Source organism: Martes martes, assembly GCF_963455335.1.
Source record: "Martes martes genome assembly, chromosome: 5".
Taxonomy (NCBI): domain Eukaryota; kingdom Metazoa; phylum Chordata; class Mammalia; order Carnivora; family Mustelidae; genus Martes; species Martes martes.
This window is the reverse complement of record NC_137892.1, coordinates 76,717,504-76,739,331: the sequence shown is the minus strand read 5'-3', so window position 1 is coordinate 76,739,331 and position 21,828 is coordinate 76,717,504. Positions and strand designations below refer to the sequence as shown.

The following is a 21,828-nucleotide window of genomic DNA, read 5'->3' as shown; positions in this document are numbered from 1 at the left end:
AACCCAGTAGTCTAGCTCCAGAGTCCATATCTTATTTTTCACACTGTACTGCCCCTCAGCAAAAAAAGACTTTTATTATTTTTTTTGCTTTATACAAGTAAAAAAATAAAATAATAAAACAGTGGCAAAGCAAGAGAAAAAACAGGATAAAACAAAAACAAAAACCAACAAGCAAAGAGGAGGCAAAAATAGAAACAGGGAAAGTAAAATAGAAGAAACAAATGACAAGCTGAAGTTCTTTAAGAAAGATGAACTGTTCCTTTATTGACTATGAACCTCACCATTCTAAAACCCACATCAAGGCACAAGTGGGGAAACAGATCCTGCCCTGCCCAGTCTTCCTGTGGACATGGCTCAAGAAGCAGCAGCCAAAATTTTGCTGGAATTACAATAAGCAGGGAGCGCAAATCTCTCCTACTTCATTTAAGAGGGAAGTACAAGATACAAGCATCAAAACAAACACAGGTACAGATAATGAGGGAAATTATAAGCTTTAGGAGAAAATGGCTGATGAATCTAGGACACTGGTATACCCACTTCAGGTCTCCTGGAAAATTAGAAAATGAAAACAGAAGATACAAGTCATTGTCATTGGAGCATTAAAATGTGCTAATGAGTACTTGGTTCTATAGATGATAGCAGGAATATTACAATTTCATAGAACCAGGTGGAATACAAAAGGGAAGTTACTATACTTATGACATAAATACATATTATTTTAATATAGGATTTTATCTTTTGTACAAACAACACTAGATGACCTTATAAAGAAAAAAGGTCTGTTGAATAAAAACCCTACCAATGGGGTCAAGTTAGATGTTTAAATGCAAATGTTCAGCCTGACGATTCATAGACCTACCCCTGGGGCAAATAATACATTATATGTTAATAAAAATAATTAATAAAAAATAAATAAAATAAATGCAAATGTTCAAAAAAAAATGTACCTGATCTCATGGAGCTTACATTTTAACTTTCTCTGGGACAGGAACTACCAACAAGATCTTAAGTATTCCTCATTAGGAATGAATTAAAAGTCTTTAAATACCCGAAGTAGTTCCACTTTGTTTCCTCATTCTCTATTTTCGTATTGTATGTTTCACTAGACTATGAGCCTTTTTAGTGTTAAAACTGTATCTGTGAAAAAAAAAAAAAAAAAAAAAAAAAACCCTGTATCTGTGGAGCTAACACAATGCATGGTACACAGCAGACACTTAATATTTGTTAATGAATAAATTAATGACTTCCAAATATGATCTCACCTTTACATTCCAGGATCATATCACCATCTGCCTATGAGATACCTCCATTTAATGCAGGCCATATTTATCACCAAACATATTTAGAACTAAATTCATTGCCATCCTGCAAACCTGCAAGCCCCTATGGAGTCCCTATTTCTGTCACTAGTGCCACTCTTTTCCTTGAATTATCTTTGAAAAAGCCTAAGATTCTTTTTTTTTTAAGCTTTTATTTATTTGAGAGAGAGAGAGAGAGTAAGCACAAGCTGGGCAGGGAGGGGCAGAGGGAGAAGCAGACCCTCCACTAAGCAGGGAGCCCAACGCAGGGGTTGATCCCAGGCCCCTGAGATCATGACCTGAGCTGAAGGCAGATGCTTAACCGACTGAGCCACCCAGGCGCCCCAAGGCCTAAGCTTCTTCTTCTTTTTTTTTTTTTAAGATTTTATTTATTTATTTGACAGACAGAGATCACAAGTAGGCAGAGAGGCAAGCAGAGACAGAGAGAGGGGGAAGCAGGGTCCGCACCAAGCAGAGAGCTCAATGCGGGGCTCGATCCCAGGACTCTGGTATCATGACCTGAGCTGAAGGCAGAGGCTTTAACCGACTGAGCCACCCCGGTGCCCCAAGCCCAAGCTTCTTAACTATTATTTTCTTCAAACTGAGAATACAATCTCTTTAGGAAAAAAAAAAAAAGTTGCTTTTTCTTTTAATTAAATTGCCTAAAAATGTTTACATCACATCTTTGCAAAGAAAAGTCTGAACTGGACATCTATCAAACTAAATTAACTTAAAATATTTGTGTGGGTACAATTCTTAAAAACTGCCATATGAAAGTTTCTCTCTGTATTTTATTTTCTAGCATTGTCTCAATCATGGTAGTCTGCTACTGGTACTATTTTAAGGAAAAAGTACCCCCCCAAATTACTTTATTCTACAATAAGCTTAGGTTTCCCCAAACTAGCAGAATCTGTATTTGTTCATTATTAGGGGTCATTCCAAAATACTTCACACCCTAACATTCCCACTCTCAATTAGTAATAGTTAGAACAAAATTCAGGAAGATACAAAGAGGGAGAAGAGTAACTTCTAGAACACAGGAGAAAAGGAGATTATAAGGGAGTTGCCACAGAAACCTGCTTGGTCTGAACCTACAAAAAATACCTACCATGTATTCAGTCAAAATGTTGGCAGTAAAGAGAGAAAAAGTCTAACAGCTAATCTTTCCTTCTTACTGTTCTCTCAGCTATTGACATGTAAGATACTATTTTAAAGCACATTGGGACCATTGTACACAGAAAGAAGTAGACTAAGGCTGATGGTTTACAGACCATTTCCCACATCTGGAGGCTGCTAGCCCTGCCCTCAGCCGCCACCACCACCATCACCAACCTGCTCCACCCCCACCTCCCTGCCCAGCTTTTAGTAACACACTTACCATCACAACTGGCCTCACTGGGATGTTCTCTTGTGAAGTGCTTGGTGGGGGGTCATTCCATTCTGGAAATTTAATAACATCCTTTTGGCATGTAGGCTTCTTTGGATATGGTTTCAGGGGTGAGGAAGGAGGAAATCTAAAAACCAAAAAAGAAATCTCTATTATTATAGTCAATGGGAGACACAGATATTTTAACAATAGTTCCCATTTCTTGTATCCTTGGGAATTTATATAATAATTCCAAACCTCAGATAATAAATGAAGTCATGCTCAATCAAATTATCACATGTGGCTCACTGTACCCAACATAATGAGTTTTTCCAATGTTCATTCATTATCCCTATCAGATAAACATTTATGAAGAAAAACAGGAACCAAACATTTGATACATTATGAAATAAAGAAATAGAAATATATTCTCTTATCAAACGATTTTCATGATTAAAGATGTTCTTAACAGCTGCTAGGGCAAGCCATTTCTTTCACCAAGCTCAAAATACTTACCGTCTCACAATTCTCCAAAATTTATAAATGGTACATATGCAAAGAGAAATTATGGACAGACTAATCCTCAGTGACACTTGCTGAGAAAGAGTATACTGGCACAAAAATATTTTAGCCTATTATTCATTTTTACATCTATTTCAAATACAATCCTCTTATCCTTGAATATGGAACACTTCACAATGAGATGGAAGCCTTGATCTTGAAGGAGGTTAGAAGGTGCCCAATGTCCTTCTTCTGCCTTTTGTACCCTTCTCTGCCCTACCTCTCCAAGACATTGGCACCATCACTCCTTGGACTAACATAGAAGCCTAAATACAATCTAATCTTTAAACTATTCTAGACTATACCTGGTAAAGAACAACAGAAGGTAGTTAAATAAACATTTTCCTCAGAGGATCTTTTTCGATTAGAAAAAGATAGATTGCACTGCCATGAAAAAGTAACACAAGAACTCTCCTTCTTAATGTTTACATGGAAGCCAATAGGTAGTTTACTTTTTTATTTATTTAAGCCAAAATAAAGGTTTAAAATTTTATCTATAATACCCACAGGAAAAATAATCCAAATAAATGATAAATATCTTATTTTTAAATACATATAGAAAAAAAGAATTTTTTAAATGTCTATAGTTTACCAAAAAAGTCTGTATTGACGTGAATCAGGAGAATCACATATAATAAGCACTATGGAGGAACATTTCAAAAATAGTCACAATAGACTTGAAAAAGGATGGCTAATGAAAAAAAGTCCAGTTTCATCTTCTCTAAAAGAATATCCAGTAATTCCACTTTATTTGAAAAGTCAGTGAGAAAAAAATGAAATCATTAAGTCGAGTTAAAGACAAATAAAATGAAAGACAGATTAAATTTTTTAATCAGGTTGCCAAGGCAGGTATTTCCAAACAATTCCAAAATACAAATTAAATAAATCACTAAAGCCAGTCAAAGTTACTCTACCTCTTAAGCGAAGGCTGGCTTACAGAAGTCCAATCCTATCTATGAGAAGCTAATAATTACAATGGAAGTCCTACTGTCAACCAAAGTATAGCACGTATGCACACACTCGGGTACACACACACACTCCCACATTCACATACGCATATAATGCGTCCAGGGAAATCACAGGTCACCCATCTGTCAGTTCTTTAAAAATTCAACACCATCCCTACCCCCAGCCCACCACTGATACCACAGTTAACCCTCCCAACCCCTTCAACTAAAATGTGAAAATCTGACCTGAGTTCCAGCCCTAATTCTCTCATGAATACTCTGTAACAGTGTCTCTAAGTCAAAGTTGGTTCATTTGTCAAATAAAGGGATTACATTGGATTACCATAAACAGCCTCCTGGGTTCAAAATGTGTTTCCTGTATCCCCAACACCCAGAAACAAGTAATACTTCCCAAAACCAAAACAGAAGTTCTTACGCAGAGAACTGTGACTGAAGAGATACCAGGGAGCCACGTTCTTCCACTGCCCTGGGAAGAGGAGGTCTCTGTCATAACATGTGCAGTCATCGCTAGCCAGGGTGCGAGCTTTACAGCTGCCCCGCCAGAGACGAAATGTAGAAGAGCTCCCCCTAATGGACTACTTTTACTGTGTGCACTCAAAGTTTTCCGTGTCATTTTAACACTTTAATCATGTGATCTCAGGCTTCAAAGCCTGCCAGAGATGATCTCATCCAAACGTCACATTTTTTACTTAGGAAAATGAGGTCCCAAAAGAGGAAAGCAACTTACTAAAAGCCTCAGAACTAACTGGCCAAGGGAACAAACCATCTTGCACAAAAGATATGCCAGCCTTTTAATAAGTACATTATAAAGATTTATTGAAAGACATTAATGAAGTAAATCAATAGAGAGACATATCATGTTGGTAAATACTAATATTCAATATCCATATTCAATGGTAAAATGTCAACATAACTATTCCTCATGAAGATATATACTTACAAAGAAATTCTAATCGAAATATAAAAATTTTCTATGAAATATGATAAACTGATTATAAAATTTACATGGAAATGCAAGAGGCCAAAAACAATCGAGACATTCTTAAATAAGAAAAACGAAATGAGAAACTTGCCCTACCAGCCATCAAGTCTCATTCAGATAATACAGTAGGGCAGCACTGATGGCACTGACCGCAGATGCTCAGCCTCAGCATTACTGACAATTGGGGCTGGATAATTCTTGTTGTGGGGAGCTGTCCTGTGCAGTGCCTACCTGTTGGCAGCCTCCCTGGTGTCCAACCACTGGATACTAACAGCACAGCCTCTCAAGGGTGACCACCAAAAAATTTCCCAGACATTGTCCCCTGCAAAATGGCTCCCAGGTGAAAATGATGGGCCTAGACAGACAATCTAAAACAAACACACCCATTTCTTCAGAACCCTGATTTATGATAGAAAAGACATTACAGATCAATGAGAAGGTGTGGACTGTTCAATAAGGAGTTCTGGTCCAACTGCTTATCCTTTGAGGAAATGTGAAATTGCATCTCTGCTACAGAGCACACTTCCCCTCCACATACTCCTCTGGAAGGGATCTTGCCACTACCCTATCAATAGCTAGAGTGTGTTTCTCTATTCTTCTGGGTCTGGGTGAGCTCTCTCCAACTGTTTTGGTAACTGGAAGCTGGTAGGAGTGAGACTGTGCCAGTTGTAGGTACTAGCCCTTAACCAGCCTGGAACGCCCTCTCTGCCTCTGAGAACTCCCACTCTTCCTGCCAAGCTCCCTCTTAGAAACCAGCCACCATGTACAGAGGGCCACACCCCCATGAGCAGCATGCTAAGATGCCTAAGCCACAAAAAGAAGCTGTGGATGATGAGACACTGCATGGAAGGAAACTGAGGTCAAGGAGCACCTCAGCTGCAGACTTGGGCGTGCAGAAGTCATCCTGGAGGTGGACGTTCCAGGCTCAGCAGCCCCAGACAATATCCAGTTAAGAGTTATATACTCAAATTCCTGACCCACAAAAGTATGTGAAAATAACAAGGACTGTTTGAAGCCACTATGCTTGCGCCTAGTTTTGTTACACAACCACAGAGATGCTTAACAGAAATTTGGGGCATTTCTATCAGGACGGACAGTGAAGCCAGAGACCTCAGAGAGACTGTTAGGCGAAGGCTGGCAGCTCTGTGAGGAAGTTGTGGTTGAAGGCTGTACGAAAGACCTCTGTTGCATAGTGGTACCAATTTCAGTCAAAACTGTCCCCCATTGAGACATGAAAAACACAAAAGGTGGATCTGGAAAAGGGGTATGAATGCTTAAAGTGCCAACTGGTTTCTTTTAGCCTCGGTAACAAGGTACAGATAGATAGAGATAAAAGAAAAGAGGACCACTTGAGTTTTTAACCAAAATTTATAGGAAATACAAAGGAGCCCTGACTTGATTCAAAAACAAAACTATTTCTCATTCCCAAATCTCAACCCTAACAAAAGGTTCTCAAAGTAAAAATAGCCTTACGACCAATATCAAATTCAAGATGTCTCTAGTAAAATATGGTCTGAGGGCAGTCACATAAAAGACTTTTACTGAGGCCTCTGGGTGGCTCATTTGGTTAAACAGCCAATTTTTGACTTTAGCTCAGGTCATGATCTCAGGGTTGTGAGATCAAGCCCTACATGAGGCTCTGTACTCAGCAGGGAGCCTGCATGAGGATTCTCTCTCCCTCCACCTCTGCTCCTTTTACCACTCATGTGTCTGCTCGCTCTCTCTCCCCCCCTCTCTCTCTGTCTAAAATAAATAAATATATCTTTAAAAAAAAGACTTTTACTATAACTTCAACAAGATTGAAGGCAGTACCTTATAGACCATCTTGGATAAACTAAGAGTTTAAGACTCTTTAAGGTGATGGGCCACAGCAGACTTTTAAGCAGCCCAGGCAAAAAAAAGAACCTGTTTCAAAGACATATGTGTGACTTTTGCCTAATGGAATAAGCCACAGTAAAATTCATAGAAAACCCACAGAATTTTTAAGACAGTAATACTAGGAGAATCACCATCCACTTGGACTAAAAAGCAAACAGTTCGAATGTAAAAAACAGTCAAGAATCTCAAACTTCACTAACCAGGAAGTATATGAAAAAGCTATTCCCCTGCAAACATGGGCCATCTCTTATGGAAAAGGAAAAATGACTTAACATGTAGAGTCAAGACTCCAGTGGGAAGAACCAGGAGCCGTGCAGAATCACTCACAGGAAGTAGAATTATGCCCTAATCAAGGAATGGCAAACACATGTTCAACTGTATTTTAGAAGTGCTATGGGCCTGTGATTGCTTTATGAGATGCCATAATGGGATATATTTGGGGAGTCATGATGCAGGGGATGAATATAGTTTGCAAATGAATGTCCTTGTAGCCAGAATGCATTCTGCAAGGATGGCCATAAAAGTATTGCCCAACCTTCCCCAATGTGACTCTCTTCACCAATGTGACTTTGATGAGGTCAAAAATTCAACAAGATGAGGTTATTTCTCTACCCCAACCCTTAAATGTGAGCAATCCTCATAAACTCTAGGCATAGTTCTTAGCTACCTGGCAATTTTCTCTTCTTGCCTATAGGAAATACTTCCTTTTGGGATGCTCGTTCTTGGGACATGACCAAGGTTGATTGAAAGTCAGCCACCATGTAAGGATAGTGACCACCCTAAGACCATCATGTTGCAAAAAGCATAACCCATGTGAAGATGCGCTAGAGGACCAAACCCCATGTAAAAAGAGAGAGCGACCAAGAAGCACAAAGGCACCAACCACATCTCTGAGCGGAGAAAGAAATCATCTTGAAAGTGAATTTCATAGCCCAACTGGTGCATTGTGGGTAATGGGCAAACTGCCAGATGAGCTCTTTCTAAATTCTTGACACAAAAACCACGAGCAGAATAAAATGCTTTAAGCCATTTATGTTTGATGTAGGTTGATTTTCAAAAACAGAAAACCAGAACAATCTCAAATTCACACTATGAATAAAAATCATAGGTTTAGACTATGATATAAGAAAATATCTCTCCAGGGGCACCTGGGTGGCTCAGTGGGTTAAGCCTCTGCCTTCGGGTCAGGTCATGATCTCGGGGTCTTGGGATCAAGCCCGCATCGGGCTCTCTGCTCAACAGGGAGCCTGCTTCACCCTCTCCCTCTGCCAGCCTCTCTGCCTATTTGTGATCTCTCTCTGTCAAATAAATAAATAAAATCTTAAAATATCTCTCTGACTTTCAGTAATGAAAGAACTCCAGCTAAGCAAGATACAAAAACCACAAAGTATAAAAACGGATTTGACACATTCATTTTACATTAAAATAAAAAAACTTTTCTGCTTGTCAAGATATCATAAATAAAATAAAATAAAAAAAAACAGGAGATCTTTGCATCCAAATAACTGACAAAAAGGATTAATATCCAGAATATATATATTTTTTAATTTTTTTAAAGATTTTATTTATTTATTTGACAGAGTTCACAAGTAGGCAGAGAGGCAGGCAGAGAGAGAGGAAGGGAAGCAGGCTCCCTGATGAGCAGAGAGCCCAACAAGGGGCTCGATCCCAGGACCCCAGGACCATGACCCAAGCGGAAGGCAGAGGCTTCAACCCACTGAGCCACCCAGGCACCCCCAGAATATATATATATTTTTTAACTCCTAAAAATTTATAAGGAAAAAAAAATCTTGAAGAAGACCAAAGACATGAACCAGGCATCTCCAGATATGGAATCAAAATGATGAATAAACATAAAAAAGACACTTGATCCATGAGTAATCAAATAACATCACAAGCATTTCACACTTAACACATTGGCAAAAAATTAAGTCCAGTCAATATCAAATGTTTTCTACTACTGAGGTAAAACTTAGTGTAGCCACTATGGAAAACAGTTTAGCATTACCTAGTAAAGTTGAACGTGCAATATCCTCTAAACTAATTCTACTCTATATAACTCTGGGTGGCCTAAAGAAACCCTTACACGTGTACAAAAGGAGACATGCCCATAAATGCTCGTGGCAGCATTGTTTATAAAAGCAAAGAAATGAAAAAAAAAAAAAAAAAAGGACACCTGGGTGGCTCAGTCCATTAAGCCGCTGCCTTCAGCTCAGGTCATGATCCCAGGGTCCTGAGATTGAGTCCCACATTGGGCTCCTTGCTTAGCGGGGAGACTGCTTCTCTCTCTGGCTCTGCCAGCCACTCTGCCTGCTTGTGTGCTCTCTCTCTCTGACAAATAAATACATAAATAAATAAATAAATAAAATCTTAAAAAAAAAAAAAGGAAAGAAACGAGAGCGACACAAATCTCCAGTGGAAGGGGAACAGATAAATGGGACTGTGGTATATTGATAGAATATAAAGTAGCTGAGAAAATTCCATAACTATATATACATCAACATGGATGAACTTCAAACATCATGAGAAATAAAAGAACAAATCAGAGAAGAACACATACTCTATGATATCTGCTACATAAAGATCAAAGAGAGAAAAATATTCAAAAGCCAAAAAACCACACTGCTTAAGGATACAAGTGTAAGTATTAAAACAGTAAAGAGAAGCAAGGAAATGATAAACACAGAACGCAGGATACTGATGACCTCTTGAGAAGATGATGCAAATTGGCAGTAAACAGGTATTCACTTTGTTATTCTTATATTCTTATACCATATAACATATTTATTCTTATAAATTATTCAGATAAACTTTATACACTCTTTTTTTTTTTAAAGATTTTATTTATTTATTTGACAGAGATCACAAGTAGGCAGAGAGGCAGGCAGGGTGTGAGGAAGGGAAGCAGGCTCCCCGCTGAGCAGAGAGCCCGATTTGGGCTCGATCCCAAAATCCTGGGATCACGACTTGAGCCGAAGGCAGAGGCTTTAACCCACTGAGCCACCCATGCGCCCCAACTTTATACACTCTTGTACAAGATATATTTTTAAATACAAATGAGAACTTTAAAAAGAGCAGAGCTCCCTCTAGTGGACGATATTTGTATTTGCTTTTAGTATTCTAAATTAAATCCCAACATTATGATCATGGATTCCAAATCTACTTGCACACTGAACAAAATGAGTCCAGAAACGGAATCAGCCACAGCTAATCATCCAACCCAACAATCCAGGTCTCCTACTGTCACCTCTTGCCAAATTTGGGTTGGAAAAAAGCAATTAAAAAAAAACCATTCCTGGGTCCCTGGCAGGCTCAGTTGATGTGACTCTTGATTTCAGGGTTGCAGATCTGAGCCCTATGCTGGGTGTAGAGATTACTAAAAATAAAATCTTTAAAAAATAAAACAAAACCATTTCAAAATTACTAGCCTCTGATGAATTTACTTGAAACAAAAGAGAATTTATTACCTAATCAATTAATAAAAAATATTCTAGGGCATCTAAATTGCAAGGAAAACAGTCTATAAATCTTAATAAATTTGAGTCATAAATGACACAATGCAAAGACAAAGTTCTTCCCACAATATATGCCAAAATTATTTCTTTAGCATCAACAGAAATCTGCAGCGTCTACAGGTTTTGCCAGCCTGCCTCCTTGCCTTAGTAAACCTAAACCTCCATAGAAGAAAAGCCAGGCTGAGAGTACTTATTATTGGAGCTGACCTCTCTGAGACTGGTGCCCAAGAAACCCCTGGGTCAGGGCAAACCCGCAGCAACCAGATGGGTTCCACCGGGCTCTGTACCTACCAGACCTATTGTTCAAGACCAGCGGTGGTATCACGTAAGTGCTGAAAAACTGTAAATGATTACATTTCACCATACTGCTTGCAGATACATCAGGAACATAAAGTGTCTGAGGGAAAGAGAATAAAAGATGAAGCTGGAAAAAGAGTTGTCAAATGAAGGAAGACTTGACCTCTCTGAGCTCAGAAATCATTTCTTACTCCACATGAATAAAGATTCCATTAGCCGCAGAGGAGTTGAGATGGTGGAGTAGCACGGGGACCGAGCCGGCCTCAACCCTCGAACACAGCTGATCAACAACAAATCATTGTGAACAACTAGGGAATGAATCTGAGGATTAAGAAACAATCAGCACAACCAAAGAGAATGTAGCGATGCGAGGTTCAGAAAGATGCACTGGGGGGAGAAAAAAGTCACAGCGCCAGGGAGAGGAGGGAGCCAAGTCAGGGTTCGCACAGGAGGCCGTGGTGCAGAGATCCCCTGGGTCGCACGAGGAGATATTATTCCTGGAGGCCTTCTGGAAGAGGGTATCCTGCTTCTCCAAGCAAAGAAGGCCCCTGAGGAGGCACTGAGTGACCTTCACCAGCAGGGCGCAGAAAACCCGATCACGGCTTCTCGCTGTGCTCACCAGACTGCAGCCACCGCACTGCTTTTCTAGGACAGGTCCGTGCCTGGCACAACGTGTGAGGTTCTCCTCCAGGGGAGGTCCTTTAAGATGTGGCATTCTGAATTCCAGCCCTCAGCCAAAGATGAAACACAGGGAAGGGACTCCTGGGTGGCTCAGTCGGTTAAGATCTACCTTCAGCTCAGGTCATGATCCCGGGGTCTTCGGATCAAGTCCTGCATCGGGCTCCTTGCTCAACAGGGAGCCTGTTTCTCCATCTGCCTGCTGCTCTCCCTGCTTGTGCTCACACTCTCGTTCTCTCTCTCTGACAAATAAATAAATAAAATCTTTAAAACACACACACACGGAAAACTGTGACGCTGGCCACAGAGAGGTTGAGGGCAGGGATCTGACGGAAGTCCGGGACACAGGAGGGGAGACTGTTTGCTTTTCTAGGGCAGCCTCCTGAACAGTGGCTGTCACGAGTTCCCCTCCCTCCCTCCCCAGGGAGGTGAGCACAGGGTGACACCCCCACTCCCCACCCCCTGCACCGTGGGACTTCAGAGAAAACACAGCGGCTTCCGGTGGAGGCTAGAGTCGCTCACACCAAACCTTGTCCCTCTGTGCCCAACAGGGGCATCTTTACTAGGGCAGGTCTGACGGTGAGCCAGGTTGCTGGGCCTCTGCTTCAGAAGCCCAACACAGCTCCGCCCCGCTCCGCTCCCTCCGCGGCGCCCCTGCATATACCAAGTCTACGGATGATAAAGGGCTCCAAAGCGTCAGCTTTAGTTCTGGTAGAAATAGAACCAGGATTTCTTCCTTTCCTTTTTTCGTGTATTTTGTATTTTGAATTTTGGGGTTCTTTTTTTTTTTTTTTTCTTTTTTTCTTTGGAATCAGGCATATAGTGTTGTGTTCATTTGTTGTTTGTTTCCTTTTTTCATTTTTTGGATCAGGGTTTTTTTTTTTCTTCTTTTTTTCTTCATAATCAGGTTTATATATTTGTTTCCTTTTTTGTTACTTTTCCTTTTTTCTCAGATCAGGTGTTTTGCTTTTTTTTTTTAATCAAACTATCTTAACAAACAAATCAAAGCACACCTAGTTAAAGGTCCAAACACTCCCCACGGCAAGCAAGTAAGCAGGAAGTCTGCAAAGGACTGACCTCTGGGAAAGAGCAGCCAAAACATAATGGCAGAGTGCACACAACATGCACTAGAAACGCTTCCTGAATCACCAGGCCCTGGACGGTCTATGACCCCTTCTTACTCCAGTATTACTTTCAGAAGCAGGAAACATAACTTTCATAATATGCAAAAGACAGAAACCCAGACATAATGACAAGATAGAGGATATCTCTCCAAAAGAAAGATCAAGAAGAAATTACAGCCTGGGATTTGATCAAAACAGATAGAAGCAATATATCTGAACAAGACTTTAGAACAACAGTCTAAGAATACTACCGTGGCTTGAAAGAAGCATAGAAGACACCAGAGAAACCCTGGCTGCAGAGAAAAAAGACCTAAAACCTTGTCAGGCCAAAATAAAAAATCCTGTAACTGAGACGCAAAACTGACTGGATGTAATCACAGTAAGGATGGGAGAAGCAGAGGAATGAACAGGTGATACAGAAGATAAAATTATGGAAAAAAAGCTGAAGAGGGAAAGAAAACTATTAGATCACAAATATACTTAAAGAACTCAGCAACTGCACAAAGCACAATAATATCCATATAATAGAAGTCCCAGAAGAAGAAGATCAGGAAAAAGGGGTGGAAGATTTATTGAACCAATTATAGCTGAGAACTTCCCTAATGTGGGGAAGGAAACAAGCATTCAAATCCAAGAGGCACAGAAAATGCCCCTCAAAAATCAACAAAAACAGATAAACATCAAGACATATCATAATCAAACTTGCAAAATACCAAGATAAAGAGATAATTCTGAAAGCAGCTAGGGACAAATAGTCCTTCACCTACAAGAGCAGACACAGCAGGTTAGCAGCAGACTTGTCCATAGAAACTTGGCAGACCACAAAAGAATAACATATATTCAACATGCTAAGTGGGAAAAATATGTAACCAAGAATACTATTTCCATCAAGGCTGTCATTCAGAATAGAGGGAAAGATAAAGTTTTAAGACAAGCAAAAACTAAAGGAGTTCATGAACACTAAACCAACCCTGCAAGAAACACTAAAAGGGATTCTGAGGGGGAAAGATATACCAGAAGCAGCAAGGACTGGAAAGAACAAATATAATCTACAGGAAGAGCGACTTTACAGGTAACACAATGGCACTAAATTCATATCTATCAATAATTACTCTGAATGTAAATGGATTCAATCAATTTGTAAATACTCCAATCAAAAACCTTGGGTATCAGAATGTATTAAAAAAAAAAAGATGCATCAATATGCTGCTTATAAGAGACTCATCTGAGACTCAAAGGCACCTCCAGAATGAAAGTGAGGAGGTAGTGAACCATTTATCATGACAATGGACATCAGAAGAAAACTGGGGGGCACCTGGGTGGTTCAGTGGGTTAAGCCTCTGCCTTTGGCTCAGGTCATGATCTCAGGGTCCTGGGACTGAGCCCTGCATTGGGCTCTCTGCTCGGCGGGGAGCATGCTTCCCCCTCTTTCTGCCTGCCTCTCTGCCTGCTTGTGATCTCTCTCTCTATCAAATAAATTAAATCTTTAAAAAAAAAAAAAAAAAAGAAGGAAGCTGAAGGAGCAATCCTTATATCAGACAAACTAGATTTTTTTTTTTAAGATTTTATTTATTTATTTGACAGACAGAGATCACAAGTAGGCAGAGAGGCAGGCAGAGAGAGAGGAGGAAGCAGGCTCCCTGCCGAGCAGAGAGCCTGATGCGGGGCTCGATCCCAGGACCCTGAGATCATGACCTGAGCCAAAAGCAGAGGCTTTAACCCACCGAGCCACCCAGGCGCCCCTATCAGACAAACTAGATTTTAAACCAAGGAATAACAAGAGACAAAGAAGGGCACTGTATCATAATAAAGGGATCTATCCAAAAAGATGGTCTAACAACTGCAAATATTTAGGCCCCCAACTTGGGAGCAGCCAAATATATAAATCAATTAATAACAAACTTAAAGGAACTCAATGATAATAATACAATTATAGTAGGGGACTTTAACACCCCACTCACAGCAACGGACAGATCATCTAGGCAGAAGATCAACAAGGAAACAGTGGCTTCGAATGACACACTTGACCAGTTGGACTTAACAGACATATTCAGAGCATTTCATCTTAAAGCAGCAGAATAATTCACATGGAACATTCTCAGAATAATCACATACTGGGTCACAAAACAGGCCTCAACCAATACAAAAAGGCTGAGATCACACCATGCATATTTTTCAACCACAGCACTGAAGTCAACCACAAGAAAAAATTTGGAAAGATCAAAAATACATAGAGGTTAAAGATGATCCTACTAAAGAATAAATGGGTTAACCAGGAAATTAAAGAAGAGATAAAAATACACAGAAGCAAATGAAAATGAAAACATGACAGTTGAAATCCTTTGAGACACAGAAAAAGCGGTCATAAGTGGGAAGTATATAGCAATACAGGCCTTCCTCAAGAAGCAAGAAAAGTCTCAAATACACAACCTAACCTCATACCTCAAGGAGTTGAAGAAAGAACAAATAAAGCCTAAAACCAGCAGGAAAAGGAAAATTATTAAGATTAGAACAGAAACAAATGATATAATAAACAGTAGAACAGATCAATGAAACTAAGAGCTGACTCTTTGAAAGAATTAACAAAATTAATAAACCCCTAGTCAGACTTACCAAAAAGAAAACAGAAAGGATCCAAATATATAAAATCACAAATGAAAGAGGGAGAGATCACAACTAACACTGGAGAAATACAGTTATAATTGTATATGATTATATGTAAAAAAATATATATATGTATATGTATGTATATATGTATAATATATAATAATAATATAATTATATGTAGGCATATTTGTATATGCCTACAAATTGGGCAATCTGGAAGGGATGGATAAATTCTTAGAAACATATAAACTACCAAAACTGAAACAAGAAGAAATAGAAAAAACTTGAGCAGCTCAGACCCATAATCAGCAAAGAAATCAAATTCGTAATAAAAAATTTCCCAACAAACAAGCATCCAGGGCTGGCCGGCTTCCCCGGGGAATTCTACCAAACATTTAATGAAAAAGTAATACTTATTCTTCTGAAGCTTTTCCAAAATATAGAAATAGAAGGAAAACTTCCAAACTCATTCAATGAGGCCAGCATTACCCTGATTCCAAAACCCAACAATGACCCCACTAAAAGGAGAATTACAGACAAATATCCCTGATGAACATGGATACAAAAATTCTCAACAAGATACTAGCTAATCAAATCTAACAGTACCTTAAAAGGATTATGCACCACGATCAAGTGGGATTTATAACTGGTCTACAGGGGTGGTTCAATATCTGCAAATCAATCAACATGGTACACTACACTAATAAAAGGACAAGAATCATATGATCCTCTCAACAGATGCAGAAAAAAGCTTTTGACAAAATACAGCATCCTTTCTTGATTAAAAAATCTCAAGAGAGTAGGGATAGAAGGAACATACCTCAACATTATAAAGGCCATATACGAAAGACCCACAGCTAATTTATCCTGCTCAAAGGGGAAAAACTGAGAGCTTTTTCTCTACAGTCAGGAACAAGACAGGGATGTCCACTCTCACCACTGTTTTAACATAGTAATGGAAGTCCTAACCTCAGACAACCAAAAGAAATAAAAGCCATCCAAATCAGCAAGGAATAAGTCAAATTTTCACTCTTCACAGCTATGATACTCTATATAGAAAACCCAAAAGACTCCACCAAAAAATTGTTAGAAATGATACATAAATTCAGCAAATTGCAGGGTATAAAATCAATGTACAGAAATCTGTTGCATTTCTATACACCAATAATGAAGCAACAGAAAAAGAAATCAAGGAATCGGTATCATTTATAATTGCACCAAAAACCATAAGATATCGGGGTGCCTAGGTGGCTCAGTCAGTTAAGCGGCTGCCTTCAGCTCAGGTCATGATCCCAGAGTACTAGAATCAAGCCTCTAACCAGTGTATCTTTCATACTTCACCATGATGCTTACAGCACACTGGTGAGCACATGGTGGTTACTGGAGCCAAGCAGTTCTACCAGAAGAGTGGGATTCCTCTAGCAAGCAACCATTGTCCAAGGACTTCCCAATAGCCTCATCAAGACTTTCTCAGAACTGCACCCTATGGTCTTTCCCAGAGGTCAGACCTGCAATCAGAGTCTGAAGGCACACCCAACCCCTTGCTCCCTTCTCCTGTATCCATTCCAGGTGCACCCCAAACCCTAACACTAATTTCCTTTCATATCCAGCCCCACACACCCAGGCTGCCTCACTCCAACTCTTGTAAATTTGTTACAATCCTTCCATTATTGACTTCATATTACACTTAACTACAGCTCACTCCATGAGGGAAAAGAAAGAGCCACTCTAACTAAGGAACAGGTGGAATGATTATTGCTTAACTCCAGCCCCGTAAAAAGTGAACGCCTCACTTACTAACCTTTGAACTTCTTTCTCAATGAATACTAGGCATTGTGCTGGATATGGGGGACACAGATAAAAGCAAATTCTTTCCCAGCCTTATCTTCCACCGCTCCCTGTGCAACCACACCAAACAAGTTTTTACATCTTCCAAGCTTACTTATGATGACTGCTCTTAGACACAATTCCCTCCACCTAGACCTCCTTGCCTGGCCAACACCCACTGATGCCTCAAGACTAAACCCAAGTGTCACCTCTGAAGCAAAGTATTCTCTGACTTACACAGCAGAGCTGATTCCTGAGTCCTCCTACAGCACACTGTAATCATAACATCTGTGACAATGAATTTGGATTTATCTGTCCTCCTAACTAAACTGGAAGTCTTTGAAGCATGGATCATGCATCCAAGGAGTTTAGTACTATGCCTGGCAAAATAGGAGGGGCTCTTTGATACCTGAGAAGGGAAAAGGAGACAAAAAGAGGAGGACAGTCAGAAGCAGCATAACTGAGAATCTAATTAGCAGGAATCTTAACAGCATTAAGAAGAAGCCAGAATGTATTAATCAAGTGAAAAGCTGACCGGACACTGGGTACTTAAAAATGCTGAGACAGACTTTGCTTTCTGACACTCCCATAAAACACCTGTCCGGCTTCTCCCACTCCTAAATTACAAACTTATCAATTTCAGAGAGTGGTACGCCCCACCTTTCCACAGCTTTCACAAGGCTACTCTCACAGCCTGCATCTCAAGCCAAGTTCCCACTCTTCTCAGGACTTGTGGCATAGGGTTAACTGAGAAAATCTGTTTGACACCTATGTGATCTTTATCATTTTGTTTCCAAATCAACAGTATTTAAGAACCATTCTGGTTCAATCTACCTTCTCTGGCCAAAAAAGCTTTCCCTTCTTCTCAGGGGAGCATTCAATGAACAATGTTCCCTGAATTTTCTGGATTCCCAACTGATGATCCTCCATTCCCTATTAAGGATAGTCACGAGGCATCATGAATTCAAAGGAATGAAAGTTGGTTAAGGATTAAAGAAAAAAAACTTGTAAAAGAAAACATAGGCAGCAATCTCTTGGATATCAGCCACAGCATCGTATTTATGGATATGTCTCCTCAGGCAAGGGAAACAAAAGCAAAAAATAAACTATTGAGACTATATCAGACTAAAAAGCTTTTGCACAACAAAGGAAACCATCAAGAGAACCATCATCAATACTTTCAGTGAGTGGCCTTTTTCATATACATCAAATGATACATCTGATAAGGGCTTAATATCCAAAATATATAAAGAACTCCTACAAATCAACAGAAAAACAAATAATCCAATTAAAAATGGGCAGAGGACCTGAATAGACATTTTCCCAAAGAAGACATACTGGTGGCCAAAAGACACAGCAAGATGCTCAACATCCCTCATCATCAGGGAAATGCAAATCAAAACTATGAGATACCACTCCAACCAATCAGAATGGCTAGAATCAAAAGACAAGAAATAACAAGTGTTGGGAAGAATGTAGAGAAAAGGGAACCCTCATTCAGTGTTGCTAGGAATGCAAGCTGATGCAGCCACTGTGGAAATCAGTATGAAGGTATCTTAAAAAATAAAAATAGAATTACCATGCAACCCAGTAATTCCACTTCAAGATATTCACCTGAAGAAAACAAAAACACTAATTTGAAAAGCCATATGCACCCCTATGTTTATAGCAGCATTATTTATAATAGCCAAGATATGGAAGCAATATGAGTCTCCATCAATAGACGAACGGATGTAGAAGATGTGAGGTAGCTAGCTAGCTAGCTAGACAGACAGAATGGAATACTACCAGCCATTAAAAAAAATGCAATCTTGTCATTTGCAAAAACATAGATGGATCTAGAGGATACTAATGCTAAGTAAAATAAATCAGACAAAGAAAGACAAATACCATATGATTTCATGTATATATGGAATTATCTAAAAACAAAACAAATAAACAACAACAAAAGTAGACTCATAAATACAAAGAACAAACCAGTGCTTGCTAGAGGGAAAAGATATGGGTGAAATACATAAAAGAAATTAAGAGGCACACAATTCTAGTTATAAAATAAATAAATAATGATGTTAAAAAGTACAGCATATGAAATCTAATGAATAATACTGTAATAACTTTGTATGGCGACAGATGGTAACTATACTAATCGTGGTAAGGATTTTGTAATATATATAACTGTTGAATCACTGTGCAATTCACCTGAAACTTGGTAACAATACATCATAATATTATGTAACATTATATCGCTTTGATTAAAAACAAATTAACAAAATTAAAGTCTATCCACACCCCAATATTTAAGAAATTGCACCAAATTTATCCCCATGACTTTCTGACCTAAAACTTCTGCAGCCAGGCCAGTCTCCTCTCTGTTCCCAATACAGTCCACTTACGTATTTCTGATGGAGAGCCTCTGTCTTGGTATCCTTGTTATCTGAAATATCCTCTCCCTTCCCGTCCCCTCTCATTATCCAGATCCTACCACATTCTCAGGCCTAGGTTGAAATCCTCTACCTCCTATTCCATTAGGTCTCAAAATATTCCAGTCCACACCAAGTGGGTCACCAACACACTTCCTGCACCGGTCAGGCAGACAAATAATCACGGTATGGTCTGGAATAATGGAGGGGAAGGGTGGAAGGTGTGGCAACTGCAGTCAATTTGCTCCATCTGAAGACCTTCGGGTTCACAATTATTTTTTTTAAGATTTTATTAATTTATTTGAGAGAGAGAGAGAGAGAGAGTGAGAGAGAGAGCATGAGCGGAGAAAGGTCAGCCGGAGAAGCAGACTCCCTGTCAAGCAGGGAGTCCAATGTGGGACTAGATCCCAGGATCATGACCTGAGCCGAAGGCAGTCGCTCAACCAACTGAGCCACCCAGGTGCTCCCGGGTTCACAAGTTTTTAAGACACTGTGTTAGAGCTATTAATATTAGGAGCCTCTGAGGAAAGGAAAGCTGGAGGAGAGAGGACTGAAGGGAGATTTGCATTGCATATACTCTTCTATATTTTGTAAATTTTAAAATATAATTTTCACAAAATACCCAAAAGTGAAAAATAAAAATGAGATGGGAAAAAACTTTAATGACTAAAAACACTACACCATTCAAAAAAGATGGATGCATCAACCAAAGGACTGTCAGTTTAGCACCTTAGTTTGTAATTTGTTTCAGTTCGTTTGGGTTACTTAATTAAATAACACCTTGGTCCTGCTACTTATCTTTTCGTATATGTATACTCTACCTCTCAAGAGAATCCCAAGTTAGGGAAGAAAAGAATTACATTATATTTCTTTTTTATCTCCTTCACTGCCTTAGATCAACAAACACATGCGCTAAGTACTCAGTATTCGGAATCATAAATGTTTAGAATTTTAAAAGTCCTTAAAGATCTAGGCCACCCTTTCATTTTACAAATGAAAAATTGATGCCTATAAACACTAAGAAACATATCCAATTATCACAGGACCAGGATGTGATGAAAAGAATAAAAACAAAAGAAAAACAAAATCTCTCTCTCATGCGGGCGCGCACGCGCGCTCTCTCTCTCTCTCTGAGTTTACTATAAAAATAAGGATGCCCACTAGAGGGAGCCAATAGTCCATGAACTTGAAAGTGAGGGTCCTAAAACTGTTCCTTCAAAAGGTAAATGAAAAACTTTTCCCAGGGCCACAGAATGTGACTTAAGAGCCACATACCCAAACAATGTAAATTCAGATTTCTTTTGCCAGAGGTACAGAGACTTTCAAATCTCCAGCATTTAAAAAAAAAAAAAAATGTTTTTAGCATATAGTAATATTGATTTTTTTTTTTTTGGTACAGAAGTCTATCAATTTTAACACACATATTCATCTGTATAACCACCACAATCAGGAAACAGAACAGTTCCATTATTACCCAAACCTCCTCCTCTGACTTTATAGTCACCCCAACCTACCCACCCACCACCCACCCCTGCGCACACTGTGGCATTCTATTGTATTGATATAAAAATGTTTATCCGTTCACCCATGGAAGGACATCTAGTTTGTCTTCAGTGGCTGGCAATCCGTATTAATACGGCTGCTATCAATATTCACGTACAAGCTTTTTGAGTCAAAACAGATTTTCATTTTTCCAGGGAATGCCGAGGGGGAGCACTGAGTCATATGTAAGTATATTCTCAACTCTAAAAGAAAATTATAAACTTGCTTTCCAAAGTGACAACCAATCCAAGCTTCCTGCCTGCAACGGATGAAATTTCCGGTTGCTCTATATCCTCTCTAGCTCTTGATATTGTCAGTATTTTTATTTTAGTCATTCCAATAGACACAAACTAGCATGTTATCATGGTTTTAATTTGCATTCCCCTACTGCTAATCTTATTAAACATCTTTTCAAGTGAGTATTCTATTCATTTTTAATTTTGATGAAGTTCAGTTTATCATGTTTTTTCTTTTATGAATCATGCTTTTGGTGTCATGTCTAAAACTCTTTGCCTAACTCTTGAGCATAAAGATTTTTTGCTGTCTTAAAATTTTTACAGTCTTGGGGCAACTGGGTGGCTCAGTGGGTTAAAGCCTCTGCCTTCGGCTCAGGTCATGATCTCAGGGTCCTGGAATCAAGCCCTACATCAGACTCTCTGCTCAGCAGGGAGCCTGCTTCCCCCTCTCTCTCTGCCTGCTTCTCTGCCTACTTGTGATCTCTGTCTGTCAAAGAAACGAATAAAATCTTTAAAAAAAAATTTTTTT

General features: G+C 39.3%; 1 protein-coding gene across 1 annotated transcript in view; it reads right to left on the bottom strand.

Moving 5' to 3' along the window:
• DEPDC1B (DEP domain containing 1B) overlaps positions 1–21,828 on the bottom strand; it is a 76,188-nt gene that overhangs the window by 40,582 nt on the left and 13,778 nt on the right. Inside the window, exon 3 of the mRNA XM_080803801.1 lies at positions 2,677–2,812. Coding sequence (XP_080659927.1) covers positions 2,677–2,812 — 136 coding nt within the window. The remainder of the gene's footprint in view (positions 1–2,676; positions 2,813–21,828) is intronic.